The 16,719-nt window shown below is 40.5% G+C and overlaps 1 protein-coding gene across 1 annotated transcript; it reads left to right on the forward strand.

Annotated features, from left to right (window-relative positions):
• The first annotated feature begins 332 nt into the window (after positions 1 to 332).
• Positions 333 to 16,238, forward strand: LOC131223869 (transcription elongation factor TFIIS). Its single transcript, XM_058219400.1, has 2 exons — positions 333 to 795; positions 14,817 to 16,238. Exons 1-2 carry the CDS (start codon positions 622 to 624, stop codon positions 15,834 to 15,836), a joined length of 1,194 nt encoding a protein of 397 aa, XP_058075383.1. The 5' UTR covers positions 333 to 621; the 3' UTR covers positions 15,837 to 16,238.
• The last annotated feature ends 481 nt before the right edge of the window (positions 16,239 to 16,719 follow it).

Consider the following 16,719-nt stretch of genomic DNA (forward strand, 5'->3'; position numbering starts at 1 on the left):
TTTTCTTTTAGTGCCGCCCACTTAAGTCCTGTATACTTCTAATTTTTGGTTTAAACTCCTAAAATTATCTCGCAGAACGGATGTACGGGGTAGATCTCGCACAAACATCACAGTCGGCCCCACTTAGGTTTTCAGCGCAGGAACTTCCTGCGAAAGAAATCCGCGTCGGCCCCGAACTCAGTCTGTCCTCCGCTCACGAGGTAGGCCACATCGTATCAAAGGACGGAGGGTCAAAGAAAAGATATCGAACCGTCCTCATCCAAACGTGTGGGATGGACCATCGTGTGAAGCCCTGATAACATCAACCCGTGTGCCCCGTCCGATGATGGATCCCAAACCCTGCCTGGTGCGGCTGCAACTGGCGAACTCAACGGCTATCTCTTACACGTGCGATCACGTGTCAGCTCTCCATCCTATATAATTCCACAACAACCCCTCCCCTGTCTTTCCCTTTCTTGTCCAATCTCTCTAATAGGAGAAAACGAAGCTCTCTCTCTACCAGATATCTAGGGTTTCTGTCTGAAATAGGACGGATCCTTTTGATTTCCTGACTTTTCGTCTTTTCTTCTCCGTCCTTTGTTTGTTTTCTGAATATTTTTCGGAATTTGAGCTGTACAATCGATGGATAAAGAGCTTCTGGAGATCTTCGAGGCCGCGAAGAAAGCGGCGGATGCTGCGGCATCTTCAGACGGAGCTTCGTCCTCCGGAGGAGGATCAGAGGAAGCTCGATGCTTGGATGCCTTGAAGCGACTGAGGGATTTTCCTGTCACGTTGCAGGTCCTTTTGTCAACGCAGGTTAGCAGTTCATATTCAAAATCTCAAACCCTAAAAAAAAAAGAAGCTTTTTTCCGACTGGTGTCTTGACTATTCTGCTGAATCAAAAGAATTAAGTATTTTTTTTATTTTTTATTATCCCTGCTGTCCATCATCATCTGGACAGTTTGGAAGAAACTGCTAAACGATCAAAATTTTATGGCAAAATCAGACTTTTAAGAGTGCTGGATCAGTTTGATTTTTGGGTTATTCTCCATCAATGTTGGTGTTCTCGTTTGGACTTTTCCATTTTCTTTTGGGAAGTTTTACATATCCTCACTATCCAATTGATGAAATGGCCTATTCAGAGGAAAATATCAATGGTACAAATTCAATGGGCAAAATCAGGTGGTCAAGGTTATCCAATCATTGAAAATTTTGGGATTTACTTTTGGATTGTTTAGATTGATAATGCAAACCCTGAAAGGGGAAGCAAATAAATCAAACAAGAGAAGAAAGAGATTGTGGGAAAGGACCCAACAATCCTCTAACCGAATGCTAGAGACAGTGAATGCAAGATTACGAGCAAGCTCAATTAACAAAATATGCTAACCCACCACGTAATTATGAGTAAACAATAGAAAATAAAATCTGATTTAACCTAAATCACGTGCCAGCATACTAAGGAATCATATAAATCAATCAAAACTAGGTATGATGGAAGCATACAACTTCCAATTTAGCAGAGGCACGTTCCACACTCAAGGGACTGACTTGTGGGTTCTATGGTTAGGGTTGGGAATGAAAAAAAAATCTGAAAATTGGAAAATTAGGGTTCATAGGAATTGGGAATTTTGGAATTAATGTTTTTTAGATTTTTGGGAAAAGATGAAATTAGGCCTAAATTGGGTGAATTGGTTAAGGGGATTGATGGATTTAGGTTTTGGTAGAGGACAATAAAGATTTTAGATGAAGGGAAATTAAGGATTTTGGGTCAAATAAGGAAATTGGAGATTTAGGGTTTGGAAATTTAGAAAAATTAGGGAATTAAAGAATCTAGGGTTAGGGTTAAGGTTTATAGTTAGATTTAGTGATGTGGAATCAAAGGGTTTTGATGGGGAAAGCAAGAGGAAATCAAGGGATTGAGGGGTTGTTCGCACGGTCAACCTAGAGGCTCGCACATGTGGTTGTACGGTCACATGTGTAGGTCATTGGCTGGGGTTTTGGTGTCTTCAAGGTTGAAGTTGGATGATGAAAATTTGAAGAAAAGGATGATTTAAATGTTTTTGATAGGAAGGGAATAAGAGAGATGAAGTTTTTGGAAAAATACCTCTTTTTGGATAGAAATGAAGAGAGAGAAAATGATAGGTGGAAGCCTCGCACCTCCGTTGAATGGGGAATGAAATCGCACCATACCCAAACTCCAAATCACATGGAGTATTCTTCAAATCACATGAAGCAGAGAAAACACAAAGTCTTTTTTTTTCCCAAAATAATGGCATTAGGGCTTTACACACTCCCTTTCTCTTTTATAGTATTAGAAAATACCTTTTACAAAAAGGTGCTCTTAGATTCGATTCTCAATATAAAGACGCTTAATAAATTAAAAGTTGTTCCTAACTCCCTAATCTTAACACAAATATAAGTTATACAAAAATAATAAAGCATGCAAACAATTTAAACAACTATACTATTTCGTGGCCTAAGGGGGTCCACGATTAAGATGTTCGATGATGATGATCCAACGGTTCAACTATCGTGTCCACTTGATCCAACGGTCCGATGTGTTCATCATGTTCCTATATGTAACCCACGTACATCTTTCCAGTATGGGGTCTTCAAAGATGCATGGACATGCACATGGTGTCTTTAATGTCGCTAGGAATGAGAATTGGGCCAAGTTGGCCCTATGTAATGGTCGTCTAGCTATAAGGAGTTTGGCTCAGCCCTCCTTCGGTATGGTGCTCGGATGTCCTCATTAATTCTCCTCGGCTAAGGAGATTTTGCCTCTGGCGAGATAAAGTTGCGATAATGCCTGAGAAGATTCGGGTCTCATTGCTGAAGCTCTGCCTCTGTCATCCACGTATTGTCTGAATTTGGTCTACCATTCTACTTGACAAGGTACTCCTGGTAACCTTCATGTCGTGTGGAAACCACTTCTTCATGTAAGTCCTCAATCTTCTCTCTTCTTGTAGGTATGGATGGTATGGGTGGTAAAGGTTGAGAAGAGGGGTTAGGTAATGGCCATGAGTTATGGGACAGGTCAGGGGCATCATCATCAAAGTTCATGTGAGGGTTAAGGGAATGTCAATGAAACGGTATAATATCTTCCACATTAAATGTGGAACCGATACCCATGTTAGGTGAAAGATCTATCAAGTAAGCATTCCTATCCAATCTTTTCAAGATTTTATATTGTCTAGCGTTACGGGCTTTTTTTTAAAAATGGTTCCTTATGGAAACCTTTTTGGACATATTCTAATTATGACTTTATCACCCACAACAAGCTCTTTAAACCTATGGTGTGAGTCAACAATCATTTTGTATGTTTCATTACTTGTATTGATTTTTTTTTTTCTAATCTTCACATGCAAGTCATGCATATGTTGTGTAGATGCATATGTAGAATCTAAAGGCCTATGGAACATTGCCATGGGTATGCAATCTGTAGGGGTCCTAGGCTCTTATACTTGTCTTTCCAGATCCACTTCCTCCCTGGGATTCATTTGATCATGACAAAGGTTTGGTAGATTCAACACGTGAATGTCCCGCACGGGTGTAAGCTCATCTGATATGTCCTCTGAAATAACAACACTACTCCTTCGATATTGGACTCACCTTAAGTGGTAACTCTATACTACCCTCAAGTGTCACCTCAGGTGGCATCTCCATAATAACCCTAGGCGTGATCTCATTTTTCACGTGGGCGTATACTTTCAAATCAGTTTTAGTGTCTTTTTCAGACTATTTGGCATTAACTATAGAGATTCAAGTTGGAGTTCGTCACATTTTTAGGACCACGTTTCTTGACGTCCTCCTTTTTCGGGGTGCTTTTGAGCGGGAGAGGCTTTAAGACAATCGTTTTGCCTTCATACAGAAACAAACACGTATTCGAGTGACCAAATAGCGTTGCGTCCCTGTCATACAACCAAGGCCTTACAAAAATGATGTGGCCTATATCCATAAGGCATAAACATCACCCCTTAACGTGTTTGTATAGGAACAAAACTGGATGGGAATGGGACAACACTGAGAAACCAGAATCGAAGATGCATCAACCCATGAGACTAGATAGGGCTGAGGGTGAGGAACAACTAGCATACCTAAGCGGTCCACGGTGCTAACAAAGACCACATTGATGCAACTGCCACTATCAATGATTACCTTGCAAATTTTGCCACCACACTTGGCATAAGTGTGAAAAATTGAATTCCAGCGTCAATCATCACTTTCTACAATCTGGCTTAAGACGCGGCTAACAATTGCAAGTGGCATAGTCTAAACTCCTTTAATTTAATCCCCGACTTTTGATTGGACATCTTCCCCAGTGTCAGGGTTCGCCTAAAGGGATGATTCAAGCTGATTGACATGCGCATTGGTCATGGTTAATTGAGTCGTAGTGGTCCTATTGTGCACTTCAATGGTCGTCAGATGGTTGTTGATATCATTAAGGGTATCAACAATCTGTTCTAGATTCATAGTGGGATGTAGGCCAAAACCGTGTACAGAATGAGTGGGCATATATGCGAGGTAACTCTTAGGGGAAAACCTAGATCCTAGGATAATGTTATGACAAAGACAAAATCAAACCAGAGATCAAATTAGACACACTAGAGACACTAATATGAAAATTTAGCAAGCTGTTAACCTGAAATACTACCCTGAAAATTCAACAGAATGGTAATCTGCTAGTACCAAGCTGAAAATTCAGCAAGAGTGTTATTTGAAAATTACGAACTGAAAATTCAGCAAGGTGACAACCTGAGATTACTACGGTGAAAATTCAACAATGGTATTAGTGGAAAACGCTAGCTGAAAATTCAACAATGGGACACTCTAAACTAGGAATAAAAATCAACAATATGATCTTAGATTCTGTATGCAATGTATGCTCCAACAACCCTAAATGTAAGTTCTGCCCTAGATGTGACTCTAACCTAAGTGCAACTGATGCAGGGACATGTGATGACCTAGTCCTAGATGCATGTATAATCAAGTTAAAGAATGTTCAAGTAAATACACGAATCAACTAACCGTTTCCAATCAAAGGGATTATGTAAAATTCAACACAAAGATGATGTCATTCCGTCAGGATCATGCCCCTTAGCATAAAATCGCGTAAACAGTAAAAAGGGAGGACCTAGGGATATGAGGATATTCCAAATCTAGCATAAGCCAGTCCGCGGTCAAGTTTGGATCTGATTCTACTTACTAACCATCCATTTTTTCCGTTCAAACTAGAAAAGGGGTATCAAGAGAGGAACGAAAGGGGTGAAGAATGAAGGGTTCGAGATGAAGAAAGTACGGGTCCTTTTGTTCTTAAAAGAAAAGGAGGATGATTCTTACGGGTCCTTTTGTCGTTAAAAGAAAAGGAGGATAATTCTTACCTTTTCCTGCACCTCGAAGGAAGGAAACCTGAAATCGGGGTGGAATGCTTAACACCCAAGGGCCAATCCTGAAACCCTAATCTCTTAAAGAAAGAGGAAGAAAAGAGACGAATTTCTATTCATTCAATAGTAATGAAAATAGGGTTCTCACAACGTATATATAAGCTATGGAAAAAGTAAAAGTGCACTGAAGCTCCTGAAAATAAGAAAAATAACAAAAAAAGATGAAAAATTAAAGAAATAAACAAGAAAAAAGAACAAAAACGCCTAAAACTAAAATACCCGTGTGGTAGGGTGTGGAATCCGATCCATGGATCTATGGTCAGGGTGCGGTCATGCCGCTCCTGCACTCGTAGTGCGTCAGAAAATGGGTCCGATGGACCCAACGTCCATCTACATCAACTCCTTCGCTTCAGTACTTTGTTGGCGACGCCTCCTACTCCGGTACACTCTAAAGGGTGCACCACTGATATCCGCATCAACAACACAAAAATCCTATGTTAAACCTATGTCTCTGATACCAAATTTGATGTATGACACATGATTTAATGCTAGTATGCAACGTGGAGATTATGAAAGAATCCATAAAGTAATTCGATTAACAAAAGATGCCAACCCACCATGTAATTAAGAGTAAACAATAGGAAATAAAATATGACTAAACCTAAATCACATGCTTGCATGCTAAGAAATCACATAAATCAATTAAAACTAGGCCCGATGGAAGGATAAAACTTTCAATTTAGCATAGGCACGTTCCACACTCAAGGGATTGACTTGTAGGTTCTATGATTAGGGTTAGGAATGGAAAAATCTGAAAATTGGAAAATTAGGCTACATAGGAATTGGGGATTTTGGAATTATGGTTTTTTAGAATTTTGGGAAAAGATGTTAGGCCTAAATTAGGTGAATTGGTTAAGGAGATTAATGGATTTAGGTATTGGTAGAGGGGAATTAAGATTTTGGATGAAGGAAAGTTAGGGATTTTGGGTCAATTAAGGAAATTAGAGATTTAGGGTTTGGAAATTTGGGAAAATTAGGGAATTAGAGAATTTAGGGTTAGGGTTAGGGTTTATAGGTAGAGTTAGGGATGATGAATTAAAGGGTTTTGATGGGGGAAGCAAGGGGAAATCAAGGGATTGTGGGGTTTTTTGTACGGTCAGCCTAGGGGCTCGCACATGTTGTACGGTCACTCGTGTGGGTTATTGGCTAGGGTTTTGGTGTCCTTAAGGTTGAAGTTGGACGATGAAAAGTTGAAGAAAAGGATGATTTGGATGGTTTTTGATAGGAATGGAAGAAGAGAAATGGAGTTATTGGGAAAATACATCTTTTTGGATAGAAAGGAAGAGAGAAGGAAGAAGATAGATGGAAGTTTCGCACATTCGTTGAACAGGGAATGGAATCACACCACACTCAAGCTCTAAATCACACGGAGTATTCTTCAAATTAGACGAAGAAGAGAAAATATAATTTTTTTCTTCAAAATAATGGCATTAGGGCTCTACACACCTCCTTTCTCTTTTATAGTCTCAGAAAAGACTTTTTACAAGAAAGCGCTCTTAAATAAAATGCTCAACATAAAGATGCTTAATAAATTAAAAGTTGTTCCTAACTCCTTAATCTTAACACAAATATAAGCTATACCAAGCATGTCAACAATTTAAACAACTAAACTATTTTGTGGCCTAAGGGGGTACATGATCAAGATGTCCGATGATGATGATCCAACGGTCCGATTTTCATGTCCATCAAGCTCGTATATGCAACCCACGTGCATCTTTTCAATGTGGGGTCTTCAAAGATGCACGAATATGCATGTGGGGTCTTCAACGTGGCTAGGAATGTGAATTGGGCCAAGTTGGCCCTATGTAATGGTCGTCTAGCCATAAGGAGACTGGCTCAGCCCTCCTTTGGTATGGTGCTCGGATGTCCTCATTATAGATTTATATGACAGAAAGGGAAGGATCATTATGAATATTTAGGGGCCCTCTAATAGTATTGGAGAGAATTTTGTGGATGGGGCTAGATGCTATTAGAGCACGCTGGCAGCAACCTTGGTGCTGTGGAAGTGAATTCAATGTGATCGACTTCGTATTTGAGAAGAATGACAATTGTAGAATACCAAAGAAGGTATGAAAGCTTTTGTTGATTTTGTTGGTCGCCATGAGATCCTTAACCTACCTTTTGAAGGTGGGCCATTGATTTGGCCAAACCACCAAGAAAACTTGCCATGTGCTGGTTGGATCACTTTTTGGTGGACATGGAATGTGAACAAATTTATCCCATTTCATCTTTCACCATCCTTCCAAAACCAATGTCTTACCACAACCCAATCCTTCCACAATGTTATCTATTGGGGCCACATTCATTCAAATTTGAAAACACATGGCTTCAAATACCAAGGTTCTCCACTAGGATCAAATATTGGTGGAATGGAATCTAATGTTGCTAGTTGGGCTGGCTTCAGATTTATCAAGAAGCTGCAATCAATCAAATCAAAGCTAAAAAGATGGTGTAAAGATATGAAGTCATTTGAAGCCGAAAAACAAAATCCATCCTTTGGTGTATCAATGAGATCGACAAGAAAGAAGGCATGGGTAATGTCGATTATAAAGCTTGAAAGGAGAGACTGGACCTCGGGAAGGAATGAAAATTTGTCCTCCATCAGGAGGAAGTCACTTGGACACTGCTCGTGAGCCCTATTGCTAGAAGCAGGGGACTAAAACACATAATTTTTCCATAGCATGGCCAATGTAAGAAGAAAGAATATTGTTGAATGAAACATATTTTAGGGCTCAATTGAATAAAATATATACATAGTTGAATAGGCAGAAGGGTTCAATTGTATATGTTCTAGTAATTGGTCCTGGCCCACAATAAAAGCCCAAACAGGCTACACACGGAATGTACACATTTTTTTAATGTATAAAAGAGGATGCTAGGGTTAAGGTGTAAGATCTCTCCCTTTCTTAACTCTATTCATTTTTTTAATTGTATATCATTGTTTGCTTAAAGAAAAAGTATGATCATTGCCACTGAGCTAAGTTTGTGAATGTGTCCTCCCTAGATGCTCCCCAAGAGATCCATATCTTAGTTCTACAAAATTCTTGCAAAAATCCTAGCCGCTAGGTTCAGATTCATGTTGGGCCGCATCATATCTGGAGAACAAGGGACTTTTGTGGAAGGGAGATAGATATTAGATAGCTCATTGATCGCAAATGAACTCGTAAACTCTTGCAAATGAACTTGTAAACTCTCCACAAGAAGCGGGGAATCTAGGAGTAGTATGCAAGTTGGATTTAGAAAAAGCTTATGATCACATAAGTTGGGCTTTCTTAGACTACATGTTGGGTTGTATGGGCTGTGGTACGAGGTGGAGAAGTTGGATTAGAGAATATACAAGCTCATCTAAATGCTGCCCTCTAGAGGGTTGAGACAAGGAGATCCAATGTCTCCTTTTCTTTTTGTTGTGGTGGGAGAAGTGCCTAGCAGGATGTTGATGAAGGGTGTGAGAGAGGGTTTGTTCTCCGGCTTTAGTGTGGGTAGAGGTTACTTCCAAGTGCCGCATCTCTAGTTTGCAGACGATACGATACTATTTTGTGACGCCGGCGTTTCCCAAATTGACAACCTCCAGAAAGCCATATTTTGCTTTGAAATAGTCTCAGGCTTGTTAGCAAACCTCCATAAATTTGAGGTGCTGGGGGTTGGTTTGGTGATGGAAGAGGTGTGGTCTTTGATGCAAAGCGGGTTCTCTCCCTTTAACCTATTTGGGCCTCCCCTTATGCATGGGGAAGATAGAAAAATAGATGTGGGATCTGGTGCTTGAACTTTTCGAGAGGAAGCTACTGGTGGGGGAAAAAAAATTACTTATCCCTGGGTGGTAAAATTACACTCATGACTCATCAAAGCAACATTTTTTAATCTCACATTATATTTCATGTCTCTATTTAACCGTTTGAATAGTGTTCTCTCAAGATCGGAAAAGCTTCGAAGGGATTTTATGTGGTAGGGTGGGGAGGCTAAAAAGAAATTTCACCTCATGAAATGGGTTGATGTATGCAAGCCGAAAGACGAAGGAGGTGCGGCCATTCATGATCTTCGAATGATGAATGAAACTCTTTTACGGAAACGAATTTGGAGGTTTGGTTCAAAAAATGGGGGTCTATGGAAGGACATCTTAGTAAGGAAGTATGGGGTTGATTGGGAAGGTTGGTGGCCAAAGCGTATTCCTTTATATAGAGGGCTTAGTGGCCATTCACGATCTTCGAATGATGAATGACACTCTTTTATGGAAATGGATTTGGAGGTTTGGTTCAAAAAATGGGGGTTGATGGAAGGACATCTTAGTAAGGAAGTATGGGGTTGAGTGGGAAGGTTGGTGGCCAAAGCGTATTCCTTTATATAGAGGGCTAAGTGTGTGGTGATCTATTATGAGCATTAAGGAGCTGGTTCTTGAGGGGTGGGATTCGTGGTAGGCGACGAAAGTGAGGTCATATTTTGGATGCAAAGCGGGTTCTCTCCCTTTAACGTAATTGGGCCTCCCCTTATGCATAGGGAAGATTAAAAAACATGTGGGATCCGGTGCTTGAACTTTTCGAGAGGAAGCTATTGGTGTGGAAAAAAAAGGTACTTATCCATGGGTGGTAAAATCAAACTCATCAAAGCAATATTTTCTATTCTTCCATTATATTTCATGTCTCTATTTAAGTGTCTGAATATTGTTTTGTTAAGATTGGAAAAGCTTCGAAGGGATTTTATGTGGTAGGGTGGGGAGGCTGAAAAGAAATTTCACCTCATGAAATGGTTGATGTATGCAAGCCGAAAGAGGAAAGAGGTGCATGCATTCATGATCTTCGAATGATGAATGAAACTCTTTTAGGGAAATGGATTTGGAGGTTTGGTTCTGAAAATGGGGGTCTATGGAAGGACATCTTAGTAAGGAAGTATGGGGTTGATTGGGAAGGTTGGTGGCCAAAGCCTATTCCTTTATATAGAGGGCTAAGTGGCCATTCGCAATCTTCGAATGATGAATGACACTCTTTTACAGAAATGGATTTGGAGGTTTGGTTCAAAAAATGGGGGTCGATGGAAGGAAATCTTAGTAAGGAAGTATGGGGTTGATTGGGAAGGTTTGTGGCCAAAGCGTATTCCTTTATATAGAGGGCTAAGTGTGTGGCGATCTATTATGAGCATTAAGGAGCTGGTTCTTGAGGGGTGGGATTCGTGGTAGGCGACGGAAGTGAGGTCATATTTTGGATGCAAAGCGGGTTCTCTCCCTTTAACGTAATTGGGCCTCCCCTTATGCATAGGGAAGATTAAAAAACATTTGGGATCCGGTGCTTGAACTTTTTGAGAGGAAGCTATTGGTGTGGAAAAAAAAGGTACTTACCCATGGGTGGTAAAATCAAACTCATCAACATGTCTCTATTTAAGTGTCTGAATATTGTTTTGTTAAGATTGGAAAAGCTTCGAAGGGATTTTATGTGGTAGGGTGGGGAGGCTAAAAAGAAATTTCACCTCATGAAATGGTTGATGTATGCAAGCCGAAAGAGGAAAGGGGTGCATGCATTCATGATCTTCGAATGATGAATGAAACTCTTTTAGGGAAATGTTTTTGGAGGTTTGGTTCTGAAAATGGGGGTCTATGGAAGGACATCTTAGTAAGGAAGTATGGGGTTGATTGGGAAGGTTGGTGGCCAACGCGTATTCCTTTATATAGAGGGCTAAGTGTGTGGCGATCTATTCTGAGCATTAAGGAGCTGGTTCTTGGGGGGTGGGATTCGTGGTAGGTGACGGAAGTGAGGTCATATTTTGGATGCAAAGCAGGTTCTCTCCCTTTAACCTAATTGGGCCTCCCATTATGCATAGGGAAGATTAAAAAACATGTGGGATCCGGTGCTTGAACTTTTCGAGAGGAAGCTATTGGTGCGGAAAAAAAAGGTACTTATCCATGGGTGGTAAAATCAGACTCATCAAAGCAATATTTTCTATTCTTCCATTATATTTCATGTCTCTATTTAAGTGTCTGAATATTGTTCTCTTAAGATTGGAAAAGCTTCGAAGGGATTCTATGTGGTAGGGTGGGGAGGCTAAAAAGAAATTTCACCTCATGAAATGGGTTGATGTATGCAAGCCGAAAGAGGAAGGAGGTGCAGGAGGCATTCATGATTTTCGAATGATGAATGAAACTCTTTTAGGGAAATGGATTTGGAGGTTTGGTTCTGAAAATGGGGGTCTATGGAAGGACATCTTAGTAAGGAAGTATGAGGTTGATTGGGAAGGTTGGTGGTCAACGCATATTCCTTTATATATAGGGCTAATTGTGTGGCGATCTATTCTGAGCATTAGGGAGCTGGTTCTTGGGGGGTGGGATTCGTGGTAGGCGACGAAAGTGAGGTCATATTTTGGATGCAATGTGGCCTTTAACGTAATTGGGCCTCCCCTTATGCATAGGGAAGATTAAAAAACATGTGGGATCTGGTTCTTGGACTTTAAGAGAGGAAGCTATTGGTGTGGAAAAAAAAGGTACTTATCCATGGGTGGTAAAATCAAACTCATCAAAGCAATATTTTCTATTCTTCCATTATATTTCATGTCTCTATTTAAGTGTCTGAATATTGTTTTGTTAAGATTGGAAAAGCTTCGAAGGGATTTTATGTGGTAGGGGGGGAAGGCTAAAAAGAAATTTCACCTCATGAAATGGGTTGATGTATGCAAGCTGAAGGAGGAAGGAGGTGCAAGCATTCATGATCTTCGAATGATGAATGAAACTCTTTTAGGGAAATGGATTTGGAGGTTTGGTTATGAAAATGGGGGTCTATGGAAGGACATCTTAGTAAGGAAGTATGGGGTTGATTGGGAAGGTTGGTGGCCAACGCGTATTGCTATATATAGACCTAAGCATGTGGCGAGCTATTCTGAGCATTAAGGAGCTGGTTCTTGGGGGGTGGGATTCGTGGTAGGCGACGAAAGTGAAGTCATATTTTGGATGCAAAGCGGGTTCTCTCCCTTTAACGTAATTGGGCCTCCCCTTATGCATAGGGAAGATTAAAAAACATGTGGGATGCGGTGCTTGAACTTTTCGAGAGGAAGCTATTGGTGTAGAGATATCCATAGGTGGTAAAATCAGACTCATCAAAGTAATATTTTCTATTCTTCCATTATATTTCATGTCTCTATTTAAGTGTCTGAATATTGTTCTCTTAAGCTTGGAAAAGCTTCGAAGGGATTTTATGTGGTAGGGTGGGGAGGCTAAAAAGAAATTTCACCTCATGGAATGGGTAGATGTATGCAAGCCGAAAGAGGAAGGAGGTGAGGCATTCATGATCTTCGAATGATGAAGGAAACTCTTTTAGGGAAATGGATTTGGAGGTTTGGTTCTGAAAATGGGGGTCTATGGAAGGACATCTTAGTAAGGAAGTATGGGGTTGATTGGGAAGTTGGTGGCCAAAGCGTATTCCTTTATGCTGGAAAGAAGAAGAATTAGTTGACTATCTATTCATTCACTATCCGTTCTCTGGTGAGGTATGGAGCAACATCTTGGGTCTTTTCAATGTAAGCTGGGTGATGCCGAGATTGATCGTTGAGTTTTTCTCTTGATGGAACGATGTAGGGCTAGCCTCGTCAAGACAAAGAAAATGGAGATTTTCTTTATGCTAGAAAGAAAACGAGCTGGAAGACCATCTATGCATTCACTGTCCGTTCGTATGGAGCAACATCTTGGGTCCTTTTCATGTAAGTTGGGTGATGCCAAGATCGATCACTGAGTTTTTCTCTCAATGGAACGATGTAGCGCTAGCCTCGTCAAGCCAAAGAAAATGGAGATTGTTCCTTCTCGCCAATCTGTGGGATCTTTGGTTTGAAAGAAATAGTAGATGCTTACGAGATGAGTGGCACTTCAAGGGGGTTTTTTTCTGAAAGATTTTAAAAAACCTAACTCTAGTGGGAGGTTATACACGTCACCACCTTAGAAAATAGGAGGCTCACACCCCCTCTTTCTCACCTTAGTAAGCACGCCCAATACACACGTCACCACCTTAGAGAGAGAGAGAGAGAGAGAGAGAGAGAGAGAGAGAGAGAGAGAGAGAGAGAGAGAGAGAGAGCGCCCAACCCCTCTCCATCTCCACATGTGTGGAGCCGCCTCTTCAGTCTCTGAGTGGGCAAATGTAGCTCCTCCCAACCCCTCTCCATCTCCACATGTGTGGAGCCGCCTCTTCAGTCTCTGAGTGGGCAAATGTAGCTCCTCCATAAGGGCTGTTTTCTTGTTTGCTAGTATTTTCCTTTTTTTTTCCTGCCGTTTTCTTTCCGGTGTCTGCCCTTTTTCCTAGTCTGTCATCCTTCAAAAAAACAAAAATATAAAAATCTCGTTGATGATGTTTGAGCATTTACAATTAATTATTATTATTATTTTTGACTCCCCCCGTCCTCTAAGACAACATTGAATTTGGTATAACAATATGGCGTAATCTATGTACGAAGGGCACTTCAATTTCTAGAAAATTCTCCTTTTAACCAATCTTGTATCTTCATAACTTCAGTTTTTTAGTAATATATTTATCATTGTTTGCTCAAAGAAAAGGTATGATCATTGCTACTGACCAAGTTCGCGAACATGTCCTCTTACATGCTCCCAAAGAGATCCATATCTACACATTATAGTTCTATAATCTCACTAATGATGTTTGAGCGTTTACAATTACACTAGGTTTGCTTGACTTTTTCCCCCCTCTAAAACAACATTGAATTCGGTATCATAACATGGTGTAATCTATGTAACAAGGGCACTCCAGTTTCTTGAAAATTTTCATGTTGGACGTGCACATCGATGCCACTATTTGGTAAAATCCCTCAAAACCTCTTCTTTTACTGCATTTTAATTTATCTTATTTTTGTATAATGATATTGCATGAAATCTATCTGTTTACTGTAACGTATGCTTTCATGAATTAATATTTACTTGATAATGTAATTTTATCATCTTGAATGGACATACATCAGCTTATCAGGACTTCTATGGTCCTTTTGTTGATAGTCAACACGTGTCTGTGACCTCTGGCACCTGTCACAGTTATCAATGTTTAAGTTACATAGGGCGGGATGATTCATTTTAATGATTTTAGATTTTTACAATCATCTAGATTAGGCTGGTTTATATTTATTTATTTAAGGCTGCATTTGAATGTCTGCCACATCCATGTTGGAGTGAAATTGGTTTTGAAATGGACAAAGGTGTTTCCATCAAGGTTTTTGGGCTGGCCATTTTTCAAAATCTAGATGTGTAAATGGCACATTTCTCATTCAAAATTTCATGTCTCCACACCCAATTGCCATTATCTGGACAGCAGTTTGCTGTGCAACTTATCGCTCCTAAATTCGAAACATATCCCAAGGAGCTATTCCCAATTATTGCCTTTTACATTTTAGTTATCTTTACCTTGCCTAAATATTAAATTTCAGGTTGGGAAATCTCTTCGTCCTCTCACAAAGCATCCTAGGCAGAAGATCCAGGCCGTGGCTTCTGACTTGTTTGAGTACTGGAAGAACATAGTCATCGAGGAGACAGCCAAAAACAAGAGAAAAGGTAACTCAGATGGTAAACAGTCAACAAAGGTTGAGGTAAAATCTGAGAGGGCAGGGCCTGCAACAGGGGAGACTGTCAAGGTTGAGAAGCTTCAAAATTCGGCGGCAATGAATATTGACAAGATCTCAAGGTCTGAAAATGTCAGGGTTGAGAAGGTCAATCGGGGTGAGACAATAAAGACTGAGAAGGTTTCAAGGTCAGAAACTGTTAAGGTGGAGAAGGTTGAGAATGGTGAGACTGTCAAGGTTGAGAAGATTGGTGGGGCTGAGACTTTTAGGGGTGAAAAATTTCACAGCGAAGAAAAACATCCAGCTGGAGCTAGGAAACCATCATCAGCCCCTATTGGCCCTCCAAAATTGACCTCAATGATCAAATGTAATGATTCCGTGCGTGACAAGCTCCGCGAACTTCTGGCGGAGGCCTTCTCCAAAGTTTCTAGTGAGGTGGATAAAGATACGGTGGAAGAGGTAAACGTGTGTGACCCAATACGGGTGGCCGTCTCGGTGGAGTCTGTAATGTTTGAAAAGTTAGGCAGATCTAATGGTGCCCAGAAGTTTAAGTATAGATCCATAATGTTCAACCTGAAGGATGCAAACAACCCGGACTTGCGGAGAAAAGTTCTTCTTGGGCAAATCAAACCAGAGAGACTTATTAATATGACCCCTGAAGAGATGGCTAGCGACAAGCGGAAAAACGAGAATAAGCAGATCAAAGATAAAGCTTTATTTGACTGTGAGCGCGGAGGGCCCCCAAAAGCCACGACTGATCAGTTCAAGTGCGGCCGGTGCGGACAGCGGAAGACAACCTACTACCAATTGCAGACTCGGAGTGCGGATGAGCCAATGACGACGTTTGTAACATGTGTAAACTGCAACAACCATTGGAAATTCTGTTAGCTGCTTCACCAATCTAACTATCCATGTGCATCAGAATGACATCAGATGAGTTACAACCCTCGTCCTCTTCCCATTTATGATTCAACAATCATGCAATTATGTCTCTGATGTCCTGAGAATCTCTCTGTGCATCCATCTTTTCTAGGGTTTTAACTTGTTTCGAGGGATATTCAAGCATTTGAATTGTACTTGATAGTCTGTAAAACCTCTTTAATATCCAGGAAGTCAGAGTTATGATTTGTCTGTATTCTGCAAGTACTTTATATCCATGTTCTCATCTTGTAGAAACTTGCGGATCTAAAATGGTGGCAAGTTCTTTATCAGAAGTGCATGTAGATCATGATGGCTTCTGATATGGAATGCTCTTTATAAAAAAATGCATCTAAATGGCATTTTAGCTTATGAATTGATGTGGGTTTCTTCACTAGGATCTATCAAAATGCTTATATAATTGCTTTCATTTATCTCAGTTTGAAGAGATGGTTCTGCTCATCTAATAGCTGCCTAATGACTGGCCTTCTTTTTTTCTTTTTTCTTTTTTCTTTTGCTTTTTTGCTATCAAATACAAGCTTTGTGGCATTTTTGGATGTCCCCCTCCATTGCAGTTTGTGGCCGGGATGCTTTTCTGCCCAAATAGATGCATTCCTAGTCAGACTTGAAATAAACTAAATGTCAGTTTGTGTGGGAAAGTTAAAAAAAAGCAAAAGTCTGCCTAATTTTGCTCTTGTTTTTGCTCTGCCCCATGGTCCTTGTTAGAATGGAATGGTGGAACTTGATTCGTGTAGCTGACCCCATATAAGGCTTAGATGATGATGATTTTCGCTCTGCCTCAGTCTCCAGTGGAACCATTTCCCACCTGTTCTGCCAGTCAGGGCTCCGTCCA

The sequence above is a fragment of the Magnolia sinica genome, chromosome 13 (assembly GCF_029962835.1).
Source record: "Magnolia sinica isolate HGM2019 chromosome 13, MsV1, whole genome shotgun sequence".
NCBI classification, from domain to species: Eukaryota; Viridiplantae; Streptophyta; class Magnoliopsida; order Magnoliales; family Magnoliaceae; genus Magnolia; species Magnolia sinica.

What these genes read in the sequence shown, in the direction of transcription:
- LOC131223869 (XM_058219400.1), top strand. Translation starts at nt 622, where the DNA reads ATGGATAAAGAGCTTCTGGAGATCTTCGAGGCCGCGAAGAAAGCGGCG. An exon ending in AGGTCCTTTTGTCAACGCAG is followed by an intron (nt 796 to 14,816) that starts GTTAGCAGTTCA and finishes ATTAAATTTCAG; the next exon opens with GTTGGGAAATCTCTTCGTCC.